This window comes from Leptonychotes weddellii, chromosome 5 (genome assembly GCF_054177405.1).
Source record: "Leptonychotes weddellii isolate Sample4059 chromosome 5, ASM5417740v2, whole genome shotgun sequence".
Classification (NCBI taxonomy): Eukaryota; Metazoa; Chordata; class Mammalia; order Carnivora; family Phocidae; genus Leptonychotes; species Leptonychotes weddellii.
This window is the reverse complement of record NC_138373.1, coordinates 13,850,238-13,874,849: the sequence shown is the minus strand read 5'-3', so window position 1 is coordinate 13,874,849 and position 24,612 is coordinate 13,850,238. Positions and strand designations below refer to the sequence as shown.

General features: G+C 42.5%; 2 protein-coding genes and 1 pseudogene across 2 annotated transcripts in view; all 3 read right to left on the bottom strand.

Annotated features, from left to right (window-relative positions):
* TPST1 (tyrosylprotein sulfotransferase 1) overlaps window positions 1–15,658 on the bottom strand; it is a 115,048-nt gene extending 99,390 nt beyond the window's left edge. Inside the window, exon 1 of the mRNA XM_081819637.1 lies at window positions 15,635–15,658. The gene's annotated coding sequence lies outside the window, so the exon portion shown is untranslated. The remainder of the gene's footprint in view (window positions 1–15,634) is intronic.
* CRCP (CGRP receptor component) lies at window positions 3,399–16,701 on the bottom strand. The gene is made up of 4 exons (XM_081818864.1): window positions 16,695–16,701; window positions 16,438–16,468; window positions 15,635–15,692; window positions 3,399–9,869 (listed from the first exon to the last, which is right to left on the bottom strand). Exons 1-4 carry the CDS (start codon window positions 16,699–16,701, stop codon window positions 9,723–9,725), a joined length of 243 nt encoding a protein of 80 aa, XP_081674990.1. The 3' UTR covers window positions 3,399–9,722.
* Window positions 16,502–24,583, bottom strand: LOC145721525 (DAZ-associated protein 2 pseudogene; annotated as a pseudogene).
* Between the last annotated feature and the right edge of the window lie 29 nt (window positions 24,584–24,612).

The following is a 24,612-nucleotide window of genomic DNA, read 5'->3' as shown; positions in this document are numbered from 1 at the left end:
GAAGGCAGAAGCTTAACGACTGAGCCACCCGGGCGCCCCTGACCCATTGGTTTTTAGAGTGTGTTATTTAATTTCCACATAATTATGAATTTTTCAGTTCTCCTTCAGCTGACTTCTAATTTTATTCCACTGGGATGGGAAAACATATTTTGTCTAATTTCTATAGTTTTGAAATGTATTTATTTGTCTTGTGGCCTAACCTATGGTTTTTACTGGAGAATGCTCCATGTGCACTTGAGAAAATTGTGTATTCTGCTCTTGTTGGATAGTGTCTATATGTGTGCTAGTTTCAACTGGTTTGTAGTATTGCTCAGGTCCTTTATTTCCTTATTGATTCTGTCTGGTGTTCTATCATTATTGAAAGTGGTACTGAAATCACCTACTATTACTGTAGAGCTATCTATTTCTTTCTTCAATTCTGTCAATTATTGCTTCAAATATTTTGATGGTTTGTTATTAGGTACATAAATGTTTGTAATTGTTATATCTTCTTGCTGTATTAAACCCTTTACTAATATATCTTTTTCTCTTATAGCCTTTTAAAAATTTTAAGTCTATTTTGTCTCATATTAGTATGCTCACTGCTGCTGTCTTTTGGTTACTATTTGCATGAAATATCTTTTCCTATCCTTTCATTTTTAATCTATTTGTGTCCTTAGATCTAAAGTGAGTCTCTTGGAAACAGCATGTAGTTGAATCATGTTTTAGAAATCTATGCTGTCAATATGCGCCTTTTGATGGAGGAGTTTAATCTATTTACATTTAAAGTAATTGCTGGTAGGGAAGGACTTACTTTTGCCCTTTTGTTGTTTTCTGTATGTCTAACAGCTTTTTTGTCCCTCATTTCTTTTATTGCAGCCTTCCTTTCTGTTTGGTTGATTTGTTGTTTTTGTGTCATATTCTAATTCCCTTCTCATTTCCTTTCATGTATTTTCAAAATATTTTACTTGTGGTTATCATGGTGATTATATATAACATCCTAAAGTTATACTAATCTTTCGTTGATACGAACTTAAATCATAAACAAAAATGTTCTTTTACAGCTCTGTCTCTACCCCTTCTCCAGTTGCCACAAATGACATCTTTGAATAATGGGTACATTTAAACATAGGTTTATGATTATTTTTATGCTTTCTCTCTTAAATCCTGTAAAAGAATAAAAAATAAAATTATAAATCAAAATCACAGTACTGGTTTTTATCCTTGCCCTTGTATTTACCTTTGCTGGAGATCTTTACATCTTCATATGATTTTGAATTACTTTTCAGAGTCCTTTCATTTCAATCTGAAGTTCTTTCCTTAGCAGTTCTTTAGGTCAGATCTAGTGGTAGTAACTCCTTTAGCTTTTGTTTATCTAGGAAAGTCTTAATTTCTCCCTCATTATTTTTTTGTGGTAAAAATATAAAATTTACCAGCTTAACTATTTTTAAGTGTATAGTTCATTAGTGTTAAATATATTTACATTATTGTGCAACCAATTTTCAGAACTCTTTTCATTTTGCAAAACTGAAACCCTAAACTCATTATACAACAGTAACCCATTATCCCCTCCCCTCAGTCCCTGACAACTATCATTCTACTTTTGTCTTTATGAATTTGGCTATACTCTGGGTATCTCATATAAATAGAACCATACAGTATTTGTTTTTTTGTGACTGGTTTATTTCACTCAGCGTAATAGCCTCAAGGTTCATCCATATTGTAGCATGTTAGATTTTCCTTCCTTTTTAAGGCTGAATAATATTTCATTGTGGGGATATACCACATTTTGTTTATCCACTAATCTGTCAATGGACACTTGTTTTGCTTCCATAATTGGGGTATTGTGAATAATGCTACTATGAACATGGGTATACAAATGTCTTTGAGAGCTTGCTTTCATTCTTTGAGTATATACCCAGAAGTGGCCACTTGGTTACTGTAGACTTTTAACTGTTTTCCTGAGCTCCCTCAAGCTCATTTTATTATTTTTTAAAAAGATTTTTATTTAGGAGAGAGAGCACAGAGGGAGAGGGTGAAGCAGACTTACTGCTGAGCAGGGAGCCCAATGTGGGGCTTGATCCCAGGACCCTGAGATCATGACCTGAATCGAAGGCAGACACTTAACCAACTGAGCCACCCAGGCACCCCTGCACAAGCTCGTTTTAGCTAGCTTTTGATTGTTTTCAATGTCTCTGTGAGAGAACAAGAGCTTAGAGCTTCCTAGCCCTCCGTTTTGTTGATGTCACTATGGAATTTTTATTCTCAATGCCATAGGAAGACTTGCAGTTTTTGAGCTGAGGATATGATGTAAAGAAAAAGTACTTCAGGATATTAAGTACAGGTGATACACAATGGATCAGAAAGTAAACAGTGGAGGCATTAATTAACCTTATTTTGCAGGCTCTATGTATCTTGAGGCTTGACTTTGTGGCCCAACTATACAGCACTGATCTTGGCATATACTGTGTGCTCAGCAAGCCTTTGTTGAACTAGATACCCAAAATTATAGTTGTTGTGACTGAGCACAGAGTCCTTAAGGCAGCCTCAATAGTGTGTGGTAGGTAAGGCAGTCAAAACGAAACACACTCCATGAGACTTCTGTATCATGCCAGTGAGTAGAATCTCAGCCAGGATTGGGCATGCCATCTCTTGAAGCATTTATGGAAAAATCCCAGATGTCCTGCAGAAAAGTAAGCCACAGTGAGGACCTCATGAGGAAGGTTATTGGTGGGTAGGGAACCCTCTTCTCCCTACTCTAGAAGCATCTAAACCAGGGGTCAGCAAATCATAGCCTGTTGCCCGACTTTGTGGTTTTACTGGAACACAGTCACACTCATCTATTTATGAATTATTCAAAGCTGCTTTCGTGTTGTAACATCAGAATCAAGTAGCTGTGACAGTAATCTTAAGAACTGCAAAGGCTAAGGTATTATCTGGTCCTTGCTGAACCGTTCTAAACAATACAGTGAAGTCTAAGGGGCTAGAGGTTGCTGTAGATTATCATATTTAATAAGGGCCCAAGATGACAGATAACTAAGTAGTCCACAGAACCTGACTGATAAAATTTAGTAGTCACCTTCTTTTCAGGGACAGAATGGTTGGAGGGTAATAGGTTTCAACAAATGGTACTAGGACAAATGGATATCCACATGCAAAAAGTGAAGTTGGACCCCTTCTTCACACCATATACAACAATTCACTCAAAATGGATTGAAGACCTAAATGTATAAAATGTCTAGAAGTTACAGAGGAGTAAATATTTATGATCTTGATTTAGGCAATGGATTCTTAGATATGATACCAAAACCAGAAGGAACCAAAGAAAAAAAGGTATGCTGGACTTCATCAAAATTAAAAACTTAAGTGCTTCAAAAGACACCATCATGAAAGTGAAAAAAAACACTAAAAAAAAAAAAAAGAGAGAAAATAATTATTTATCTGCTAAGGGTTTAGTATCCAGAAAATTAAAGAAATCTTGCAATTCAACAATAGAGACAAACAACTCAATTACAAATGGGCAAAGGAGGGGTGCCTGGGTGGCTCAGTTGGTTAAGTGACTGTCTTCAGCTCGGGTCATGATCCTGGAGTCCTGGGATCGAGTCCCACATTGGGCTCCCTGCTCAACAGGGAGTCTGCTTCTCCTTCTGACCCTCCCCCCTCTCATGTGCTCTCTCTCAAATAAATAAAATCTTTTTTTTAAAAATGGGTAAAGGAGAACAAGGAGATTGATATTACATGACTTCAAGACTTAATACAAAGCTACAGTAATCAAGACAGTGTGGTATTAGTGAAGGAGTACACAGATAGAAAAATGGAACAGAATAGAGCCCAGAATTATCTATACAAAGAGAGGCGACTGATCTTTGACAAAGGATCAAAAGCAATTGGATGGAGAAAGGACAGTCTTTTCAACAAAAGGTGTTGGAGCAACTGGATATTCACATGCCAAAAAAACAGATGCAGACCTTACATTTTTTGCAAAAAATCAGTCAAAATGAATCAGACCTAAATGTGAAATACAAAACTATGAAACTCCAAAATATAACACAGGAGAAAATCTAGGTGACTTCACGATGATAATCTAGTTTTCATGATGACTTTTTAGGTACAACATCAAAACCATGATCCATGAAAGAAAAAATGGACACGTTGGACTTCATTAAAATTAAAAACTTTTGTTCTGTAAAAGACTGTTAAGAGAATAAATAGACAAATCAGGGACTAGGAGAAAATATTTGCAAAACACCTATTTGATAAAGGCCTAGTATCCAGAATATATTTTAAAAACCACTTAAATCTCAACAAAAAGAAAACCTAATTAAAAAATGGGCAAGAAATCTGGACACTCACTAATGAAGAAATAGATGGCAAATAATATGAATATCTTATATTTTTAGAGAATTGCGATTAAAACAACACAATACCATTACACACCTATTAGAATGGCCAAAATCCAAAACACTGATACCACCAAATTCTAGTGAGGACATAGAACAAAAGGAACTGATTCATTGCTGCAAAATACTATAGACACTTTGTAACATGGTCTGGCAGTTTCTTACAAAATTAAACCTACCCTTACCCTATGAACCAGCTATTATACTCCTTGGTAAGATGAGCTGAAAACTTCTGTCCACAGATGTTGACACAAATGTTTATAGTGGCCTTTTTTTAACTATTTATTTATTTGACAGAGAGAGAGACAGCGAGAGCAGGAACACAAGCAGGGGGAGTGGGAGAGGGAGAAGCAGGCTTCCCGCTAAGCAGGGAGCCCGATGTAGGGCTCGATCCCAGGACCCTGGGATCATGACCTGAGCCGAAGGCAGATACTTAACGACTGAGCCACCCAGGCACCATACAGTGGCCTTTTTTAAAAAAAAAAAATTTTATTTATTTGAGAGAGAGAGAGAGAGTGAGAGAGAGCATGAGAGGAGAGGGGGTCAGAGGGAGAAGCAGACTCCCTGCCGAGCAGGGAGCCAGATGTGGGACTCGATCCAGGGACTCCAGGATTATGACCTGAGCCGAAGGCAGTCGCTTAACCAACTGGGCTACCCAGGTGCCCAGCCTTTTTTGATAATTACCAAAATCGGAAGAAATTAAGATGACCTTCAATAGGTGAATGGATAAACAAACTGGTACATCTAGACAATGGAATATTACTCAATACTAAAAATAAATGAGCTATCATGCCATGGAATGACATGGAGTAATTTTTTTTTTTTTTTTTTGGTAATATTTTATTTGTCAGAGAGAGAGAAAGAGAGAAAGAGAGAGAGAAAGAGAGAGAGCACAAGCAGGGGGAGCAGTGGGCAGAGGGAGAAGCAGGCTCCCTGCTAAGAAGCCTGATGCAGGACTCGATTGCATGACCCTGGGATCATGACCTGAGCACAAGGCAGACGCTTAACCATCTGAGCCACCCAGGTGCCCCGTAATCTATGAACTCTAAGTAGTAAAAGTTTATCAACATTGGCTCATCAATTGTAATGAATATACCACACTAATGCAAGATGTTAGTAACAGGGGAAACTGGGGGGGGGGGGGGCCGGGGGGCAAGGGCCTCTATAGGAATTCCCTGTACTTTCTGTTCAATTACTCTGTAAACCTAAAATTCCTTGAAAAAAAAAAATTTTTTTTTTAAGTGCAAAGGATTTCAATGAGCATTTCTTCATAAAAATGGCCAGTAAGGACATGAAAAGATGCTCAGCTTTAATAGCCATTAGAGAATTCTAAATCAAAACCACAATGAGATAGCACTTCATAACCACATAGGATGGCTGTAATCAATAAGAGGGACAGTAACAAGAGAGAGAGATTGGATTCTGTCATGCACTGCTGGTGGGAACACGATATGGTACAAATGCTATGAAAAACAGTTTGGCAGTTCATCAATAAAGAGAGTTATCACATGACCCAACAATTCCACTTTCAAGTATATGCAAGAGAAAAGAGAACATAAGTCACATTTTGTACATGAATGGTCACAACAGCACATTCGTAACAGCCAGAGTAGAAAAAGCCCCAATGTCCACCAACCGATGAATGATGAATGAATAAACAAAAGTGGTATATCCATTCAATGAACTATTGTTCAGCCATAAAAAGCAATAGTACAACATATCTGAACCCTGAAAATATGCTAAACGAAAGAAGTCAGATACAAAACGTCACATTCTGTTAAGACTCGATTTATATGAAATGACCTGGATAGGCAAATACATAAAGTAGAAAGTAGGTTAGTGGTTGCCAGGGGCTGTGGAGGAGATGTTAATGAAGAGTGACTGCTAATGGGTATGGGGCTTCTTTTCAGGATGAAAAAAATTCTGGAATTAGGAGCGATGGTGATACAACCTCGTGATAAATTCAAAACCACAGAATGGTGTAATTTATTTATTTATTTATTTTTAAAAGATTTTATTTATTTATTTGACAGAGAGAGACACAGCGAGAGAGGGAACACAAGCAGGGGGAGGGGGAGAGGGAGAAGCAGGCTTCCTGCCGAACAGGGAGCCCGACGTGGGACTTGATCCCAGGACTCTGGGATCATGACCTGAGCCGAAGGCAGACGCTTAACGACTGAGCCACCCAGGTGCCCCAAGAATGGTGTAATTTAAAAGGGTAAATTTTATGGCATGAAAATTACATCTTAATTTTTAAAATATATAAAAGGATCTCTAAGCAGTTTTACTTCTTATCCCATTTGTTCATTGTGTAATTAAATAAAGTTGATGATTCTGTTCAGAGTATGTGATCTGTTTTATAGTTTAACTGAGAAATGATCCATGTGGCACAAGTGGGTGTTAAATTAGCTTCAGGGGAGAAAATGATTTAGCAAAGACTATTCTGGAGCATTAACTTCTCATTAGGGTATAAGCTTTTGAGAACTGGTACACAATTATTAATTAGGGAAACGGTACCCATTATTTTATGAACAAACCCTGAATAAATGGGAAGTCCTCTGAGGTGGCAGTAGGTCATACTGTAACTTTTTTAAAAAGACCTTATTTATTTAGGGAAAGCGTGCATGGGAGGGGGAGAGGGAGGGACAGAGAGGGAGGGAGAGGGAGAATCTCAAGCAGACTCCTCATTGAGCACGGAGCCCGACGTCGGGCTCGATTTTACGACCCTGAGATCACGATCTGAGTAAAAATCAAGAGTCTAACAGTTAACCAACTGAACCACCCAGGCGACCTCATACTGTAACTTTTAAGCAAAACGGGACAAGGGAAATATCTGGGTAAACCTCTAACTGGGAGTACATTTTTTAAGAGCTCAGTGGTATCTTCCTGTGATAGATTACTAAAAAATCTTCCTGTGTCAAAAACTAGGGCTTTCCCCTAAAAAAAAAAGTGAACTGAGATTCTAGGAAAGTCTGGAATAACAAATGGAGACTGGTCGACCTAAAAATATATCTAGCTACAGTAACTGAGCAAGACACTGGCATTAGTTCTCAAAACTCTGCCTCCCTCACATGCCTGCCCCAGTTCCCCTCAGAGCAGCCTCTCCTAGGGGACCAGACACTGGGTGTCAGCCGCTATATGGGACATAATTCAACTGTCAAGTACACATTCAGTAACATTCACAGAGGCCAAGGACAACAAGCACGTGGATGTACTTTTTTTCTTTTTAAAGAATACAACAGTCATATGGTCAAAAACTAAAACCACATAGAAGGATATAAAATGAAAAGTAAGAGGCCCAAGCTCCCCTGCTCTCCTTCACAGATGTGATACTGATTAAGTTTCTTGTGCAAATATCTTATTTCTGAAATGTTACTAATGTGACAGGAATATTATACAGAATATGTTTCTTATCTATAAAGCTTAAGTCTTCCAGAGCCTTAAGGTCATACTGTATGACCTTTATCAGAAACTGAGGTTAAATTCAGGTCCCAAATACAGAAACTTAAAATTTTCTTGCAATCTAAAATAGATTTCAGACCTAAATAGGTTCAACTTTTTTTTAACAAAAAATTCACACATTGTACCCTTTTTTTTTTTTTAAAGATTTTATTTATTTATTTGAGAGAGAGAATGAGAGAGAGAGAGCACGAGAGGGGGGAGGGTCAGAGGGAGAAGCAGACTCCCTGCTGAGCAGGGAGCCCGATGCGGTACTCGATCCCGATCCCGGGACTCCAGGATCATGACCTGAGCCGAAGGCAGTCGCTTAACCAACCGAGCCACCCAGGTGCACATTGTACCTTTTAACTCAGATTTTATTTCTTTCTATCCATGGCAAAACAAACTTCAAAGATTTATACAAATACCAAAAGTTGGCAGTCACTTGGAAACAATCATTAACTAGATTAATCCATTAAGAAAATGCACTGAATACACTCAAGGTTAAAATGAAACAGTGACACAAATATGATGCCTTGACAAATAAATCAACGGTTCTTGGTAAAACTCCCAATACTGAAGAGAGATTTAAAAACAAATGCCCTGCGAATTTGCCTGTAACGAGGTCTCAGCTGATCCTCAGATAATAAGGTTAAGAATGACATCACTTTAACTGGCAGGGGTGGTGGGGAGGTTGAAATAACCTGGGAATTGCAAGGGTGTGGGAAGTAATCCAATTAATAGCAACACCGAAAATATGTAATCTCACAACAAAATGAGTACTGATTTGGAAAATTAATGTCTGTGGGCATTTTCTTCCCCAAAGGGGGAGCAGAGCGAATGTGGGAAATTAATTTTCAGCAATATTCCTAGGACCTAAGGCAACCACATGTCTGGAGCTACTAAACTCTCCAAAGCCTCAGTATCAACAAGCTCTTCACATGGTCATTGTCCTAATATTTGAAACTGAAAAACAGATGCAACCTTGCCATAGCCAACAAATTCAAATTCTTACTAATCAACCTCTGGTTCTTCATATCCCGTCCCTATCTGAGCCCTTTCCAAAGATGCAAACAAGCTGCCCCTTGTGCAAGTGAAGCTCACCTGGGCTCAAGAGGCGGCGAGCGCCCAGGGCTCCTGTCTCAGGGCAGGAGATGGCAGGTGATTGGAAAGGCAGCCGAGGCAGGACTTCTGTCGCCCCCGTCCGCAGTCTGCTGGGCTGCTTTTCAACTGGAAGGGGCTGGCGCCCTAACACCTCAGACTGAACAGTGAGCTGGTAAAGAACACCCCTGCCAGCAGAGGGAAGGAGCCTGCAGACCTGAGGAAGGGTTGGCCAGGCGGCTCTTCTCTCATCTTCGATGTTCTCGAGGACAAGCTTCTTCTAAGGTGAGCCAAGTTCAGCGGCTCCTTCTGACCTAGAGCAACTATGTGCCGCTCTGGGAGTTTCTAGCCATCTAACCGGATTCTCCTCACTCAGCTCTCGCCCCAAAAGCGCTCGGCGCCCCTGTCTGGGAAGCTCCTAGGGAAGCAGATGAAACTCATTAGGACATAGCCCATCAAAGGCAACACAAGGGTTCCAGCAGCTGTGTACGGGGCCCTGCCCGCCACTGAGGCAAAGGCCACAGAAGAAATATTTTTACCACAGAGGGCTGCACAGTCATTGTCCTCTTTGACTCTGTCCTCTCTCTAGCTCTCTGCCCTGACAGCCTCAGTCTGTCTTCACCATGTTTCATCTCCCAGAGGCACGAGTACTTCTTTTTAGCTTATTTTTGTGATTTCTCCAAACAACCATGAAATCAGGCCTGTTGGGATAGAGGGTAAGACCAATTGAACAATCCTCTGGATAGCTGAGAAATGGCTGCTGGGCTTTTCAGTTTCATGAGGCGGTTAGGCCGGCTGTGTCCTCTATGCTGGGTCCTCTTCATCCATCGCCACGTCATCCGTGTTTTTCTTCTGTTCAGCCTCTGGCCCTGCAGGCAGAATGCTTGTGACGGTGTGGAGGAGGGCTTCGATCTGCTCCTCTGTGAGCCGTTCTTCACTCTCTTCTACCATCTGCAGAAGAAAACCTCTAAGGGTTACAGATGAGCTGCACAGGCGGAGTCCCCCTCACCTTCCCCACCCATGTTGTTCCCAGTCCGCTGGCCTCTGGCATGCCGAGCTCGGGGCCTGGCTCCAGAGCCCCCTCAGGTCTCTGGGTCCTCTCCATCCTGGCTCCAAGGGAGGCAAAAGCCAGCTCCAATTCCTATGCGACTGCTCAAAATGGGTTGGGGCAAAAAGCAAGTTGCAGGTTAGCATTTTTCTCCAAAGAAATAGAAAACCCAGGGGCACCTGGGTGGCTCAGTCTTTAATCGTCTGCTCAGGTCATTTTCCCCAGGTCTTGGGATCAAGCCCCACATCGGGCTCCCTGCCCCGCGGGAAGCCTGCTTCTCCCTCTCCCACTCCCCCTGCTTGTGTTCCCTCTCTCGCTGTCTCTCTCTGTGTCAAAAAATAAATAAAAATCTTAAAAAAAAAAAAGAAAAGAAAACCCTACCAGTTCTATACCCATCCACGTGCACACACAAATATGTTGTATGTGCAAAGAAAACTCACCTCTGGGGAGTGAAATGGCACTTTACATACTTTTGTATTTCACAAGCACAGCTGTAACTCACGAATTAGATCAACAACTCATCTGACGATTGCTCACTGCGTGCCAAGTGGTTTATCTATTTTTCCCTCATCCCCACCCCTGCCCCCCACTAACAGCTCTTTAGGGAGCTCATGTGCCTGACTGCACACAGCACTTCATATCTGTTATTTCTTTTAACCCTCACAACAATCCTGGCAAAGGACAGAATGAGAATCCAAGCCAGGCCTGCCCAACACTAACACCAACGATCAATCTAACACACATCATGTGGTCCTGGTCATTTCCTGGAAATTTGGGGCAAGAGTCTGATGAGTGATGGCTGGAAAATGATCCCCCGATGCCTCACTAAATTAGGTCCACTTAAAGCCCAGTCTAACAAGTCCTGGAAATCTACACATGGACGATCCACAATTATGAGCCAGTTTTCTTAGCCTCACCTCTAGTTCTTGATACATTAATGAATACATAGTCAACAATGTTTTGTTTTTTTTTTTAAAGATTTTGTTTATTTATTTGACAGAGAGAGCCAGAGAGCACAAGCAGGGGGAATGGCAGAGGGAGAAGCAGGCTCCCCACTGAGCAGGGAGCCCAACGCGGAGCTCGATCCCAGGACTCTGGGATCATGACCTGAGCCGAAGGCAGACGCTTAACCATCTGAGCCACCCGGGCGCCCCGTCAACAATGTTTTTAAGGGTAATATACAGGCAGGCAAATTACTTACACATGTTCACTTAGTGACACCAGCCATCTATCACAAACAGCTAAAGGTGTCCAGGGTTCTGTTCTGTGGCATTTCCCACAGCAATCTCTGAAATCTGGCAACTAAGACCAAGAGGAATTCCACAAAGAAATCCTATCAGATTTAAGTAAAACAAGATGACAGGCTAGGCTTACAACCCTGAAGAGGATTTCAGTCTGACTGCCTCACTTTACAGACAACAGTAGAGAAGCTAATTAAGTCAGGTGATGTGGCCAAGATCACATCACAAACTCCTGGCAAACCATCCGTCTCTTCATTCACCTAGGTCTAAAAATGTTTCTACAACCAGAGAATAATCCTGAGTGTTCTAGGGTGGAGAAGCTCCTGAGTGAACCAACGGGGCTACTTCCTATCATGCTGTGAAATAAAATGACCATTTCCTAAAGATTCAAAGGCTCCGTAAAATGTAACCTCTACTGAACAAGAAATAATCCTCAAAAACCCATTTTTTAAACCAGACATGCAAAATTAGGGTGTGTAAAAGGAAGTAATCTAACATAGACTGCCTCCAAAATATGAAGGAGTTGGAAAGGGGTATATCCGATTTGATTATTTAATCCTAAGAAAAGATGATCTCCATTTGAGAGAGGAATGTCTCCAAATATATAAACTGGCACGTGCAGTTGATTATGAACTGTTTCCTGACTCAGGGGAAGCGGGAAAGGAGATTCAGACTAGTCTCAGGACAATGACAACCTCCCACCAGTATTTGCACAGGGGCTTTCCCAGAATCACTGCCACCAGAGTTTCTCAAGCATGCGGTCCATAAAGTCAGGCCAATTTAGAGATGAGTAAGTGCAGGCTCAGCATTATGAAGAAAACCTGATGTGGGTCTCACAGCAAGTAGCGTAAGGTCTTTTGACTTTGGATTCCAGCTCTTTCTAGAACACCATACCTCTATTCTTTCCTCTCGCAGAGATGCAGACTAGAGTCCACTGGTTTGAAAGAATTTAGTTATATGACTTCTGAGAGGCCTTTTTATTTTTTTATTTTTCGTTAAGATTTTATTTATTTCTCTGACAGAGAGAAGCAGTGAGAGAGGAAACACAAGCAGGGGGAGTGGGAGAGGGAGAAGCAGGCTTCCCGTGGAGCAGGGAGCCCGATGCAGGGCTCGATCCCAGGACCCTGGGATCATGACCTGAGCCGAAGGCAGGCGCTTAACGACTGAGCCACCCAGGTGCCCCGAGAGGCCTTCATTTTTAGAAAACCAAATATAGAAGACTTGAACAGGCCACCTTCTTGCATTCTGATCTCTGGGTCTGGCAGATGCAACAATGATCAGGCGTCAGCTAAATGTGTTCATGGCAAGAAGAAGCTTCCATCAGCACACAACCCTCAGGGTCAGAAACTTTGCTTTTCAAACTAACATTCCCAGTCACAGCAAGAGAACAACTTCATTAAGCAAAATGAACACATATACACAAAAAAGAAACTTTTCAGAAACCAAAAACTTACTAACCCCTCTTGGATCAAGGCAAAATGATACTAACTGTATTACTCTTCACCTTTTCTTCCCAACACAGAAGAAACTGAGCCCAAATAAAGAAACGTAAAGCACCAACTCAATGTTCTCAAACACCCAATGTTTCAAGTTGTTCGGAATATAAGGGCGAATGAAATGTAAAAATTCCAAGTATTTGCAGATGTGTCAACAATACATTTTTATCACATACAAAGGCCATATCAATTCCTAGGGGCTGTCAAACTGGCCTGCTAATACTCCAAAAATGGTTTTTTCTCATTCTAAGCCATCAAGGCTAACTTCCTACTTTATCCAAAACAACAAAACAACTCAAACCTAATAACTATGGACACTTCCAGCTATCTGACCCAGAATGGTTCACTTAATCTCTGTAAATTTCAATTTTCTCTAATGTAAAATGAAAGTAATGCCTACAGTAAGGACTAAATGAGAACATATAGTGTTTTGTAAGCCATAAAACTCTACCTAATCCAAGACATTTTATAATAACTTTTTTTTTTAAAGATTTTATTTATTTGACAGAGAGAGAGAGTGAGAGACGGAACACAAGCAGGGAGAGTGGGAGAAGGAGAAGCAGGCTTCCCGCCGAGCAGGGAGCCCGATGCGGGGCTCGATCCCAGGACCCTGGGATCATGACCTGAGCTGAAGGCAGACGCTTTAACAACTGAGCCACCCAGGCGCCCCAATAATCACTAACTTATAACAGACATATATGGTAGTGCTGTTCAGGACAGTGACTTGTGAGGTCATTAGGTTCACTGTCCTGTCTTCAGGCCAGAGAGCTCACAAACTGACCCGAATGAATACACAACAGAGAGTGGCAGAAATCACAGAAGCTGGTGGCCTCCTCATTTCTTCAGACTGAGGCTCACAACAAATCATGGCTGAGGTATAAATAAAAGAAGCTACAGCCTCCAAAACTGAACACTAATAAATGCTGGATGCTGAAAATACTTCTGGGACACGGGGGGAATAAATGGCTGTAAGGTTAATGCAGGGAAATTCTCAAGTCCTCTGTACTTCAAACCTGTGTGAAAACCTCATTTCTTATCCCTCTCTTGGGAGAAGAGATACTGCGACAAGCCTTGGTAAATGTTTTGCTACCCTTTGTAGCCAAATCCCAGGCTGGGGAAAATCTGACTATAAAATGATCCGACTGCTGGGAAACAACATACACAGTATTTATCAAGACCTACTACTCACCTGTGAAAAGGAGAAAAAGAACAGTCTCAGGGGACGCCACACATATCTTTCTTCTCTCTATGCAAAGCACATGGCTTGGAGGAAAGTAAGGCTTTGAGTCAGACAGACCCAACTAGCAACTCACTAGCAAAGACTACGGTGAAGGCATCGAAGGTGACATATACAAAGCCCACCGCATATAGGGGGCACTCTTAATAGCAGCTAATCGTACCGTAATGATAGAGCTTTCTACGGGCTCTGGGATGAGGTCACGCTAATCCTCATCTCCTCTCTCCATCTGTCATTAAGCCATGAATAACATATGTTGCTGATTAAAGTTGGAGGAGACAGGTCATGTGATCTTTAACCCAGAGGGACATGGATTAGTTTCTTGCTGATTTGTTTTTTCTTTTCTAAGCTGAATCTCCAGCACAGTTGAAAGCATCAGAATAAGGGTTCAAAAAAAAAAGGATCTCTATTTAGCCTGAAGCCCAGTTCCCCCAGAAAATCACCCTTTATGGGAGGAATTTTTCTAATTTAATTTTGGGTGCATTTTGAAGGACAGAAACAACACTGGGAAGACAATAAAAGTTTTAGTCAAAAATTAAGTGCCCCGTGAACCTTTAAAAAAGGGTCCTTTTTAAAGCAACTCTAAACATCATAGGTATTTTTGGCTACTTTCTTCCACAAATTTCTGAAGGAACTTTGACAAAGGATAAGTATTTCTAAAACTGACTTTGCAAACTCCTTAATTCTCATTTTGTTAATTCTCCAATCAGTTTTCTTACTGTCAGTTAAATGGCCTGCCTAATATTTGGAGCTTAACAGTGTTGTCTGCCCGCTGCAGCAGAGGGAAACTGCCCCAGGACACCAACACAGCAACTGCTCAGTTTGTCTCACTGGGCCTCATTTTCATATTCTCCTTAGACCATGTGTGGCTTCTACTCTGGCTGCCTCGCACAATTCTAAAGCTTTACGCTGCGATTGCTGTGTAGACTGTGCAATGAGGAGAATCCACTGAATGGTGGTATGCACGGAAACAAGATGATCGAGTCTGTGGTTTTAGAACGTGAACGCTGACTGCGGTGGAGAAGGTGGACTGGACGAGCCAGACCGAGGCAGGGATGACGAGAGAGGACAACCGCGAGAGCCACACTGAGAAATGACAGAAATGAACACAGTGCAGCAGGGAGAGTAGAGAGAACAAGGGAAGACAGAAGCAACAGAACCTGGAGACTAATGCATCTGAGATCAAAGGCAGAGAATGACTTCCAGGTGTCTGGCTTGGGAGACTGGGCCAGGAGGCTGAGTGAGAAAGAGAGCATGGGGGGAAGTGCATTTGTGCTCTGTGAGCCAAGAACAGAAACAGGAAGAGTAGGGTCGAAGGGTGGGAGTCGGGGAGGAGAAATTCTGCCAGAGTCATGGTGAGTCTACTGTCTTCATACAACATCTGGTTGGCAATAACCCCTGCAGGAAAGCAATGGCCAGAATGGGGCAGGACATCAAGGGAGACAAAGAGCTGCTGAGACGCAGGCCCAAACCCTAAGGAAGGAACTAAATTTCCTCTAGTCTTCTACTTTCTCTAAGTCCATACTAACTAGGATCAAACTGGTGAGGTCTCCTTTCACTGACGAAATGGGGGTAGTCGGGCAGTCTTTTCAAGAAACGGCAGTTCCAGCCTTGTCTGTTCTCAGTCTTTATTACCCTTCCTCCCTCTCAGATCCAGAAACCAATCCCCTCACGTTCAAGCCTCCTTCACTCACCAGCTGGATCTCAACAGCAGTCATAGGCCTGTGATTCAGCAGCTGAAGCTTTTCGGCTCTGTCAAAAGAAAAGTACAAAGCATTTGACACTCTTATTCCCTTCAGAATCCTGAGTCTTGACCAAGCTGTTTAGAGAACACTGTGTCAGATAACAAATGGGAGAACCAGCTGGAACATGGCCTTCAGTTTCTTCAACTGTAAAATGAGAGAATGGGAATAGGAGAGCCTATGTCAGAGACTCTTAGAGGGTACAAATGTGCATTAGAATCCTAAAAACAACAGAGGTATGGGTTAAAAGAAATATAACAAATAGTAGAGGTGCAGTGTTAATAAATTTTATCTGAAAAATACGAAGAAAATAACTTTCTTAATCCAGATTATAGAAAGTAAAGATTAATAAAATAATCTTGGTTGGTTGGTATCACTTAGACATGGCTGAGAATTCCTTTTTGAGATTAATATTAAACGTCAGATTTTGACTTGTTATCTTCGAAACAAAAACCAGGACTAGAAGGGGGCAAGGGGCTCATGTACAGAGGTATAAGACACAGTCCTCTGCCCACAGAGTTCACAATCCAGTTGGGGAAAGAAGACAAATACAAGCAAATTTTAACAAACATGCAAGTAACAGTTGAAGGCAATAATTATCACCTGTCACAAGGTAATATCTAGCTCATTGCTAAAGGGGTGGCTGAAATGTGTGGACTCTCCAAGGTGATATAGGACTTAAAAGAAAAAAAGAACATATTCAGTTACCACCCCTGTGCAGGTAACAATTTCTAAGTTTCCCCTCTCAGTCTGACCTGGGAGCTCCAGATTCATCTTTCAGTTCAACTCAGTAAATATTTGTTGAGCTTAAAGACATTCTGAAATAAACAGATGAATGAGCCACAGGCCCACAGCCGCATCTGGAGAAGCAGCACATGAGCCAGCCTCCCTATGCCTCGGTTTCACCATCTGTAAAACAGGAATGATAACAGAACTTAATATCTCACCAGGGGGTTAGGAGGGATGAACATCTTTCCATTTATAGTGCCAGCAGCTACCATTTATTGCTCACTTCCCATATGGCAGGCACATTGAACCCTCAGACTTAATCGACGCTGAGATGGTAAATAACTTGCCCAAGGTTACACAGCTAGTAAATGGCAGAGCTGGGACTCGGCCATCAAAGCTTCAAAGCTCATGTTCTTAACCATCTGCTTCTAGTATTCAGTATTCAAAATGATGACTGTCACAAAGCTATTTCTCCACAAATGGCAGTCATCAGGAAGGCACTTGTAATTAAGTTCTACTCCTCATAATCCCCCAAACATTTACTCTAGACTCAAAGATGACTTCACAGAGGAGAAAACCCTTGCACTGGGCCCTGAAGGGTTTTCTAGGCAAAACGATGGAGGAATGGACAGGCAGGGCAGGAACAGCCTAAGTAAAAGACCAGAAGAACAAAAATTACGGAGTTTTAGGAAATGGCTGCATGAGAGGCTGTGGGGCATGAGGCTGAGTCATCAGGACAAGACCACACGGGCTCCAACTACAAGGCTGCACGTGACTCTGCGGACACCTAAAAGCAACCAAGGAAAGGAGTGATATGCTCTCAGGTAAGAAAAAATGAGGCAGGGCTGGCAATGAGAGGCTGGACATGTGAAATGCTCCTGGTCACCCTCAGGTATAGTCAACAGGACCTGACGCCTCAGCTGGGTGGGGACAGGGTGAAGGAAGAGAAGAGTCAGGGCTCAGTGTCAGGTTTTCAGCCTGTTTGGGAAAAATATATTACTTGAAATCTGAATTCGAGTTTGTGGTGCTTCTGGAACAACGAAGAGATCTCTGTTCAGCCATTTGTCTAGTTTTAGTTTTAGTTCTAGTGTGACCTAGAACTAAAGAAAAAGACCAGAGCTGGATGTGTTAGCAAGGAGTTTTACAAAACCATGGGAGTGGATATCACAGTCCACAGACCAACTACAGAGTAAGTGAAGACCCAGGACAGGGCACCATAAAGCACCTCCAGTCAGGGGTCTGAGAGAGAAGGTGGTGAAGGAGGAGCAAAAAGAGGCAAAGAAAACCTAGGAGAGTGGTGTTAGGGAAATCAAGAGAGGAAAAGCTCTGGGAAGAGGGTATTAGCAACAATGTCATGCTGAAGGGCGGGAAAGTAGGTTGACAGTATAGAAGTCACTGGATTTGCCAAAAAAGAGGGCACCAGTGGCCTGTGCAAGTAGTTTGGTGGGATGACAGTGATGGTGACAACTGGATTGTGGGGACTGGGGATTGATTGTGGAGAAAATAACCTTTATTTTTTCTGTAATGTAGTGTCACCACTTTATTAAAATCTTCAAAACAGTCTTTATTCTACATTTTGAGTATAAAAAATCCACAAGTGCGCCACAGTGCAAAGAGAAACATACAACAGAGAATTTCCATAATAATTAATGGCATAGCCAAACACCACACGTACAGAACACAACATTTAGATGAACTGAAATTATAAGATAAAGCCCAATTTCCAAAAACAAAAATCAAAGTACTAAGGATCCCAAACATTCTTAACCCTAATGAGATTTCACTGGACTCAAATCACTTGGAGGTGAGGCATTCACAATATGACCCCATTAACCCAGCTTAGGAATTCTTGGGAGCCATGAGTGGCTGCATCAGGCAGGCTGACAACACATGGCAACCAAATTTTGATGTGAAAATTCCCCTTTATTTGACTCTAAAGTTTTTTGACTTTTGAAAGGCATCCTTTTGAAAGGATTTTGAAAGGCTTTTGAAAGGCATCCTCCTCACTGCCCCTCAGATTTTAAACAAACTTGTTTTCAGTACAGTTTGTATTGATGTTCTTTGTTCAACTGAACCCCAGTTTTTCCGGCACCAAAGCAAATTTAGGTTTGGCTCATGTCTGATGAAACAACCTATGAGGAGGGTCTAAGAGGCAGATGCAAAAGCAGAAGCAATGGGGTCTGTGCTTAGGGTACCGAAGGGGTTTCAGAGGATCTTTGTGAAAGACTAGTTAAAAGACAGCACGCGGGGAGATGTGCAAGGAGAGAAGGAAGTTAGTCTGATTGGCCTGTCCCGCAACTCTGATTCAATGGAGAATGTCGGGAGGGAATAGAAGACAAGGTTTGAGGGTGGGACATGGGGCAAAGGATGGAAAGGCGAAGTCAGACAACTAAAGCGTTTTACTTATGACATGTACTATAAATCAAAGACTTAAAGGAGACTAAAGACCAATCAGAGTCATTTGGCAACTTTAATTCTTTAATTTGATATTTCATTACTAAAAGCAAAGACCAGTGTGGTATAGTATAATTCCGGAGGAATTTAAGGAAGATCCTTAGGGCTGCTTCGCCTACATTAGTTTATGAATGGCTACCTCCCCTACATCAAAATGCTTCAGGGAGATACTGATTACCATAATATGGTGTCTCATTAAATCTGAAAAGTGTCCAAAAGTTTGGGCACCAGAAAGACCCCACAAGAGGTGTCTGAAGTGAAACGTGAGGTTGACAGGACGAAAGCAGCTGAACTGTGACAGTGCCGAAGGTACGTGATGTCCTTCCCAGCACTGGTGGTCTGGCTCCTCACCAGATCCTGGAGCTACCATCTAAGCCACCCACGAAGAGGTTCCCCTTCCACTGGGTTCCAAGGACACTGGCTTCCTGCGTGACTGTAGGCTGAGCAGCCCTGGGAAGGCATCCTGGGGGTGGAGGAGGAGTGCCGCCAGTAGCCCCAGCTCTGAATCTGGTACCTGCAAAATACCCTCCTTCCACCAGCACTGCTGAACCAGGTGGACAGATGGGACCAAGTGGATAAGAAGCCACGGGGATTGTGGAGCCCAAAGGGCCAAAAGCCACAGTCTAGGCCCTGGGAAGATACAGTGAGGTGCGAGGGAAAGCAGCTGATGTGGCAGGGACTGGGGCAGCCTGTGGATGCACCAAGCTCAAGCAACAGAGCTCTGAGTGGGCAGATGGAGCATCAGCACAGGCGGAGCCCGAGAAGACACGAGGTTTGAGGGTACACTGGACGCCCACAAGGCTGCACACGGTAGACTGGCCGTGTTAGATATGGACCTTGCCTGCTCACAGTGGTTATGGGTCTGGTTCTGCTCAGCATCACAGACCAAAATAACCTCTTGACAGGTAGAAGTAAAAGAGCAATTACAGCCTGAGGAGGGTAGGTTCTGGAGGGACACTGGAGCATGTTGGCCAGCTGAGGAGATAAGCTGAGGAAAGACTGAAATTATAGGGGAGAAAGGGAAAAAGACCCTCAGAAAAACAAGTCCAAAGTTTCAGCGAAGAGGCTCATCATGTTCCACTGAGACCACAGCAATGTGGCGGGGGGGGGGGGGGAGCAAATCTGAAAGGATATGAAGGGAAAGGAGTTCATTTTGGATAATTTTCTCAGTGAAGCAGAAGTGAAGTTACCATCTGGGAGGTTAGGATGGGACCAGGAATAAGACCAGCAAGGAGGTTTGTTTGTTTGTGAGAGAGAGAAAAGGAGAGGGAGGAGCCCATTGCTGGGCTCAATCCCAGGATCCTGAGATCCTTTTTTTTTTTTTTTTTTTAAGATTTTTATTTATTTGTCAGAGAGCGCACAAGCAGGGGGAGTTGCAGGCAGAGGGAGAGACACTCTACTGAGCAAGGAGCCTGACGCAGGACTCGACCCCAGGACCCTGAGATATTGACCCCAGGACCCTGAGATCTTGACCTGAACCGAAATCAGATGCTTAACCAACTGAGCCAGCCAGGCGCCCCCAAAGCAGTTTTAAAGATCCAACTGAGCTGGAAAATATGAACCCTCATTCTAAATAAAATTATTTATTTTAACCATCATTACCCAACAGTATGAATAAAGAATAGAGAAAGAGCAGGAATTGAGAAAAAATATAGCTGAATAAATGAGCATCTCTGCTACAAATCAGTCAAACAATGGAACTCAGTTCATTGACCAGTCATTATCCTGCTAGGCTCTGAACTGTTGAAATGTTCCTACACTTAAACAAAAGGATCCTGAAAGTCTTCTAGCAACAAAAACACTCACAGCTGCTCCCTCAAAAAGCCCACTTGGAGTCAAACCAGCCAAGTTCTCTGCTCCCACATTCAAGGAGCTGAGCACTGCAGGAGCAAAATCACAGAACCACACTCACTGCAGGCTCTGGTTTGAGGGGGCGGAGATTACAAACATTCCCCTCACTTCATAATCAAGCCTATTTTTATTGTCTCTACTATCTCCCCTTTACTTTTCAACTCACTGCACTTTAGATCCTGCCCCAACCGATCACCAAAACTCTTCTTGGCATAGGGCCCGGTGACTTCCATGTGGACAACTTTAGTGGATGTTTCTCTGTCCTGTTCGACCCTGTCTCTGTGATATCTGACACTGTTGATCACTCCTCCTTAAAACTATCTACCCCTGCGGCTTCCACAACACCATTCTTTCCTGATTCTCTTATCCGACTAGTCCTTCATCTCTTTCCAGGCTTATTCTTCTGCTGCTTGCTTCTGTAGCATTCCATGGTGCCATCTTTCACCTTCTGACCCCCCTTACTGAGTTCCTCATCCAAACCTCACAATCTCATCCGCTACTATAGGTTTCAGGCAAGAAGTCCATGTTTTCATGCTATGTGACCTAAGCTCCAGATCTCTGTAACCAACTGCCGCCTAGATATCTCCTCCTTAACCTCAGACACACTTCAAGTTCAACACATCCCAAAGTGATCTGACTATCCTTTCCTCACACCAGCTCCATTCTCTCAACTTCTCATCTTGGTAAAGAGGCAAACACCCAGGCCAGAAACCTGAGGGTCATCCTTGACTCCTCCCTCTTACCCACTGCCAGTATCAAGTCACTGAGAATTAATAACTGTTTCTTTTTTTAAAGATTGTTTCTTTCAAGATATCCATCCCCTCCTCACCATTTCTATAAGCCATAATTCTTCTTGGTTAGAGGACAATGGCCTCTATCCCCAGGGGTCTGCCACTTTTTAAACCTACTTTCACTTACAAATAAAGTATCTTTTAAAAGATGAAAATCTGGCCACCTCATTATCCTGCTTGTAATCCTCTCATTGTCCCCACAGGTTTTGATATGAATTTGAATTTCCTTAGTTCAGTCTCCAGAACACCCTGAAATCTGGTATTTGTCAATCTCTCTAGGTTCGTATGCCTTTGCTTTCCCTATGCACTTATATCCCAATTAAACGAAACTAAACACTGCACAGAGAAGCATCAGGCTACTTCTTGATTCTGTGCCTTAGCACATCCTGTTCCCTCTGCTCAGAGAGAACAAACTCACCTGCACCTGGCTGACTCTTCCTTTACGTTAAAACCCAGTGTCAACCTCCCAGAGACAAAATGATATACTCAAATTCTGACACTTCAGTGTCTCTCTACTATGACCCTCCTACCATAGCACTTACATTGTATTCATCTTTGTATCCCCCAAATAGAGACAAAGCTGTAGGACAGATTAAAGAAAGAGTTAGGCAGGACTGACTTTCAGGAAAAGTACAAAGAGACAACTGTTGAACACTGGGGAGACCTGGGGCAGGATTCCATGCTCTGAAAGCAGTCAGGGTAACCACACGCCAGATAGTAGGGAAACCTGAAAACCCATCCATCTTCTCTGAGCTTTGTTGGCTCTAGAAGTACATCCCAAATATGGTGCCAAATCCCAAGAGTAATCTGTGTACAGAAGAGTCCCTTTTAGGGACTCAAAGTTATTTACAAACCTATCTAAGCTGGGTCTCAAAGGCAGGTCCTCTATTCCTGGCAAACATAGTTGTACATCTTAGGGAGGAGATCTCAGGATGAGAGCCGGGGCTGTAAGCCAGGCTGCAGTTCTTAAGAACTAAATGCCTCAAGCAAAAATTAAATGATTAAAGAACCAAATGCTTTGGGGAATGAACATACTATAGAAAAATAACAGGACTTAAGTGTTCAAGTGCCTTCGAGTTGAGTCTCAATACTACCATTTTGCTGAATAAAGCTATGAAGTTCCTATTATACCTCAAGGACCTAATTTAAGCAAATTAATAAAGTTCCAGTTTGCACCATGAGAACTGGACCATTTAAGGGCTATTATCTTGAATCTCCTCTCCCTGGGAGGATGCTAGAGAAAATCTTTCTTAGGGGATATGTAGATATAAGGATTAAAGCACTCCAGCAGTTTCTGTTATAAATGTGATTCTTGTCTTTTATCGCACTGGCTAGTACAAGATGCTCCAGGTCTTGATGGCATATTGCAAGCAGCCCCTGGATCATAGGTACCGAGGCCAAGGAAAGCCAATGGGCTGCAATGGAGAAGCCAGGCCTCAACAGAGAAAGAAGCCTGCCAGCCCCCTCTACTGGTTGTTTGTAGAACAACACCGCCTGCAGCTTTTGCTTCTGGCAGTCATGGACAACCTATGTAAAAACCCTGGCACATGATCTGTTCCAGAAATCAACCATTTAATGAAAAATAGGCACCAAAAAGTCACAAAGAAATTTACAAATCCTCAGATTTAGGATCACAAATGGAAAAAAGGAACTTCTCTGAATATTACAATCTGCTTTAAATTTACATAGATTATGGCCAATTATGAATCAGCTTGTAAGACCATTCTCATTTGTGGGTTTCTTTCTTTTTTTTTTAAATTAAACTCTATGCCCAATGTGGGGCTTGCACCCACACCCCAAGATCAAGAGTCTCATGCTCTACTGACTGAACCAGCCAGACACCCTATTTGTGTGTTTCTTGAATGGTAGCCAGGTGCATATTTGTAGCAGAAAACATGTAGGGATTGGGAAGCAATACACCAGACCAGACAAATACTAAGAGCTCTTAAAAACCAACTATTAGGACTTCTGTTGTACGTAAGATAAGAGTGAGACCACTAAAGCCAATCTTTCTGCTGACTGTAACAAACCGCCCCCAGGACTAAATACAAAAAGAATAACCTGAGAACTCTGAATATAAAAGGACTGAAAAGTATATAAAAGTAGGTGGACTGGGGAGGGAAATAAACCTGAAGAACTAGTTAGTGTGGGGGATGGATGTGAGTTTCTTTTGCTTTGTTTTCTTTTCTCTCACAGCTGTGATCCTCAGGCCACAGCAAGGCTACGGCAGGAGTTCCAACAGGCAGCTAAAACTCCAACAGAAATTTCATCTTTCCAGCCAGAAGACTGGGAAAAGGGGCCCCTGAGACCTGGAAATCTGGATGAAACTCACAGCTCAAGGGCAGCTCCCCAGGGAGCCCTGGCAGTGAGTGTAGCCATAAAGAGAGTCTTGGTGGTCCAGAGTGCCAAGTAATATCTTTTTTCCACTTTTCCCTCCTTGCTTTGCCCCAAGAGGCACCAGTAACAACCGTACATGTGGGCAGCTAAATCTTTGAAAGAAATCCAGTACTTGTGGCCAGAGAACCAAAAGTGGGGGCTCAAGTGGGTCAAAGAGTAAAGGGGCAACCCCAAAGAGGTGGGCTAGAGGAGGAGATTCCCCTAAATTTGAGCATCAATCAGCACAAACCTTAGGTTCAGCTTGAGCTATTCATGTGCAGAACAGCCCCCAAACAACAAAAACCAAACAGACTCAGCAAACACACCGAGAAGTGAACATGTTAGACCACCACTCCAGTCTCATTTGCAAAAAAGATCCAAAGATGCAGATCAAAGGTTTTAAAAACTAAACTGACATTGAAATCTTGCCCATGGAAGGCAAGAGACTTGAGGTGTGAACCTAACTGGGTTGACTGACTGCTAAAAGAAACAAACAAAAAAAGCAACATTAACCAGAGGCTTTTAACAGAATCGAGAGTCTAGGGGCGCCTGGGTGGCTCAGTTGGTTAAGCGACTGCCTTCGGCTCAGGTCATGATCCCAGGGTCCTGGGATCGAGTCCCACATCGGGCTCCCGGCTCAGCGGGGAGCCTGCTTCTCCCTCTGACCCTCTCCTCTCTCATGCTGTTTCTCTCTCGCTCGCTCTCTAATAAATAAATAAATAAAATCTT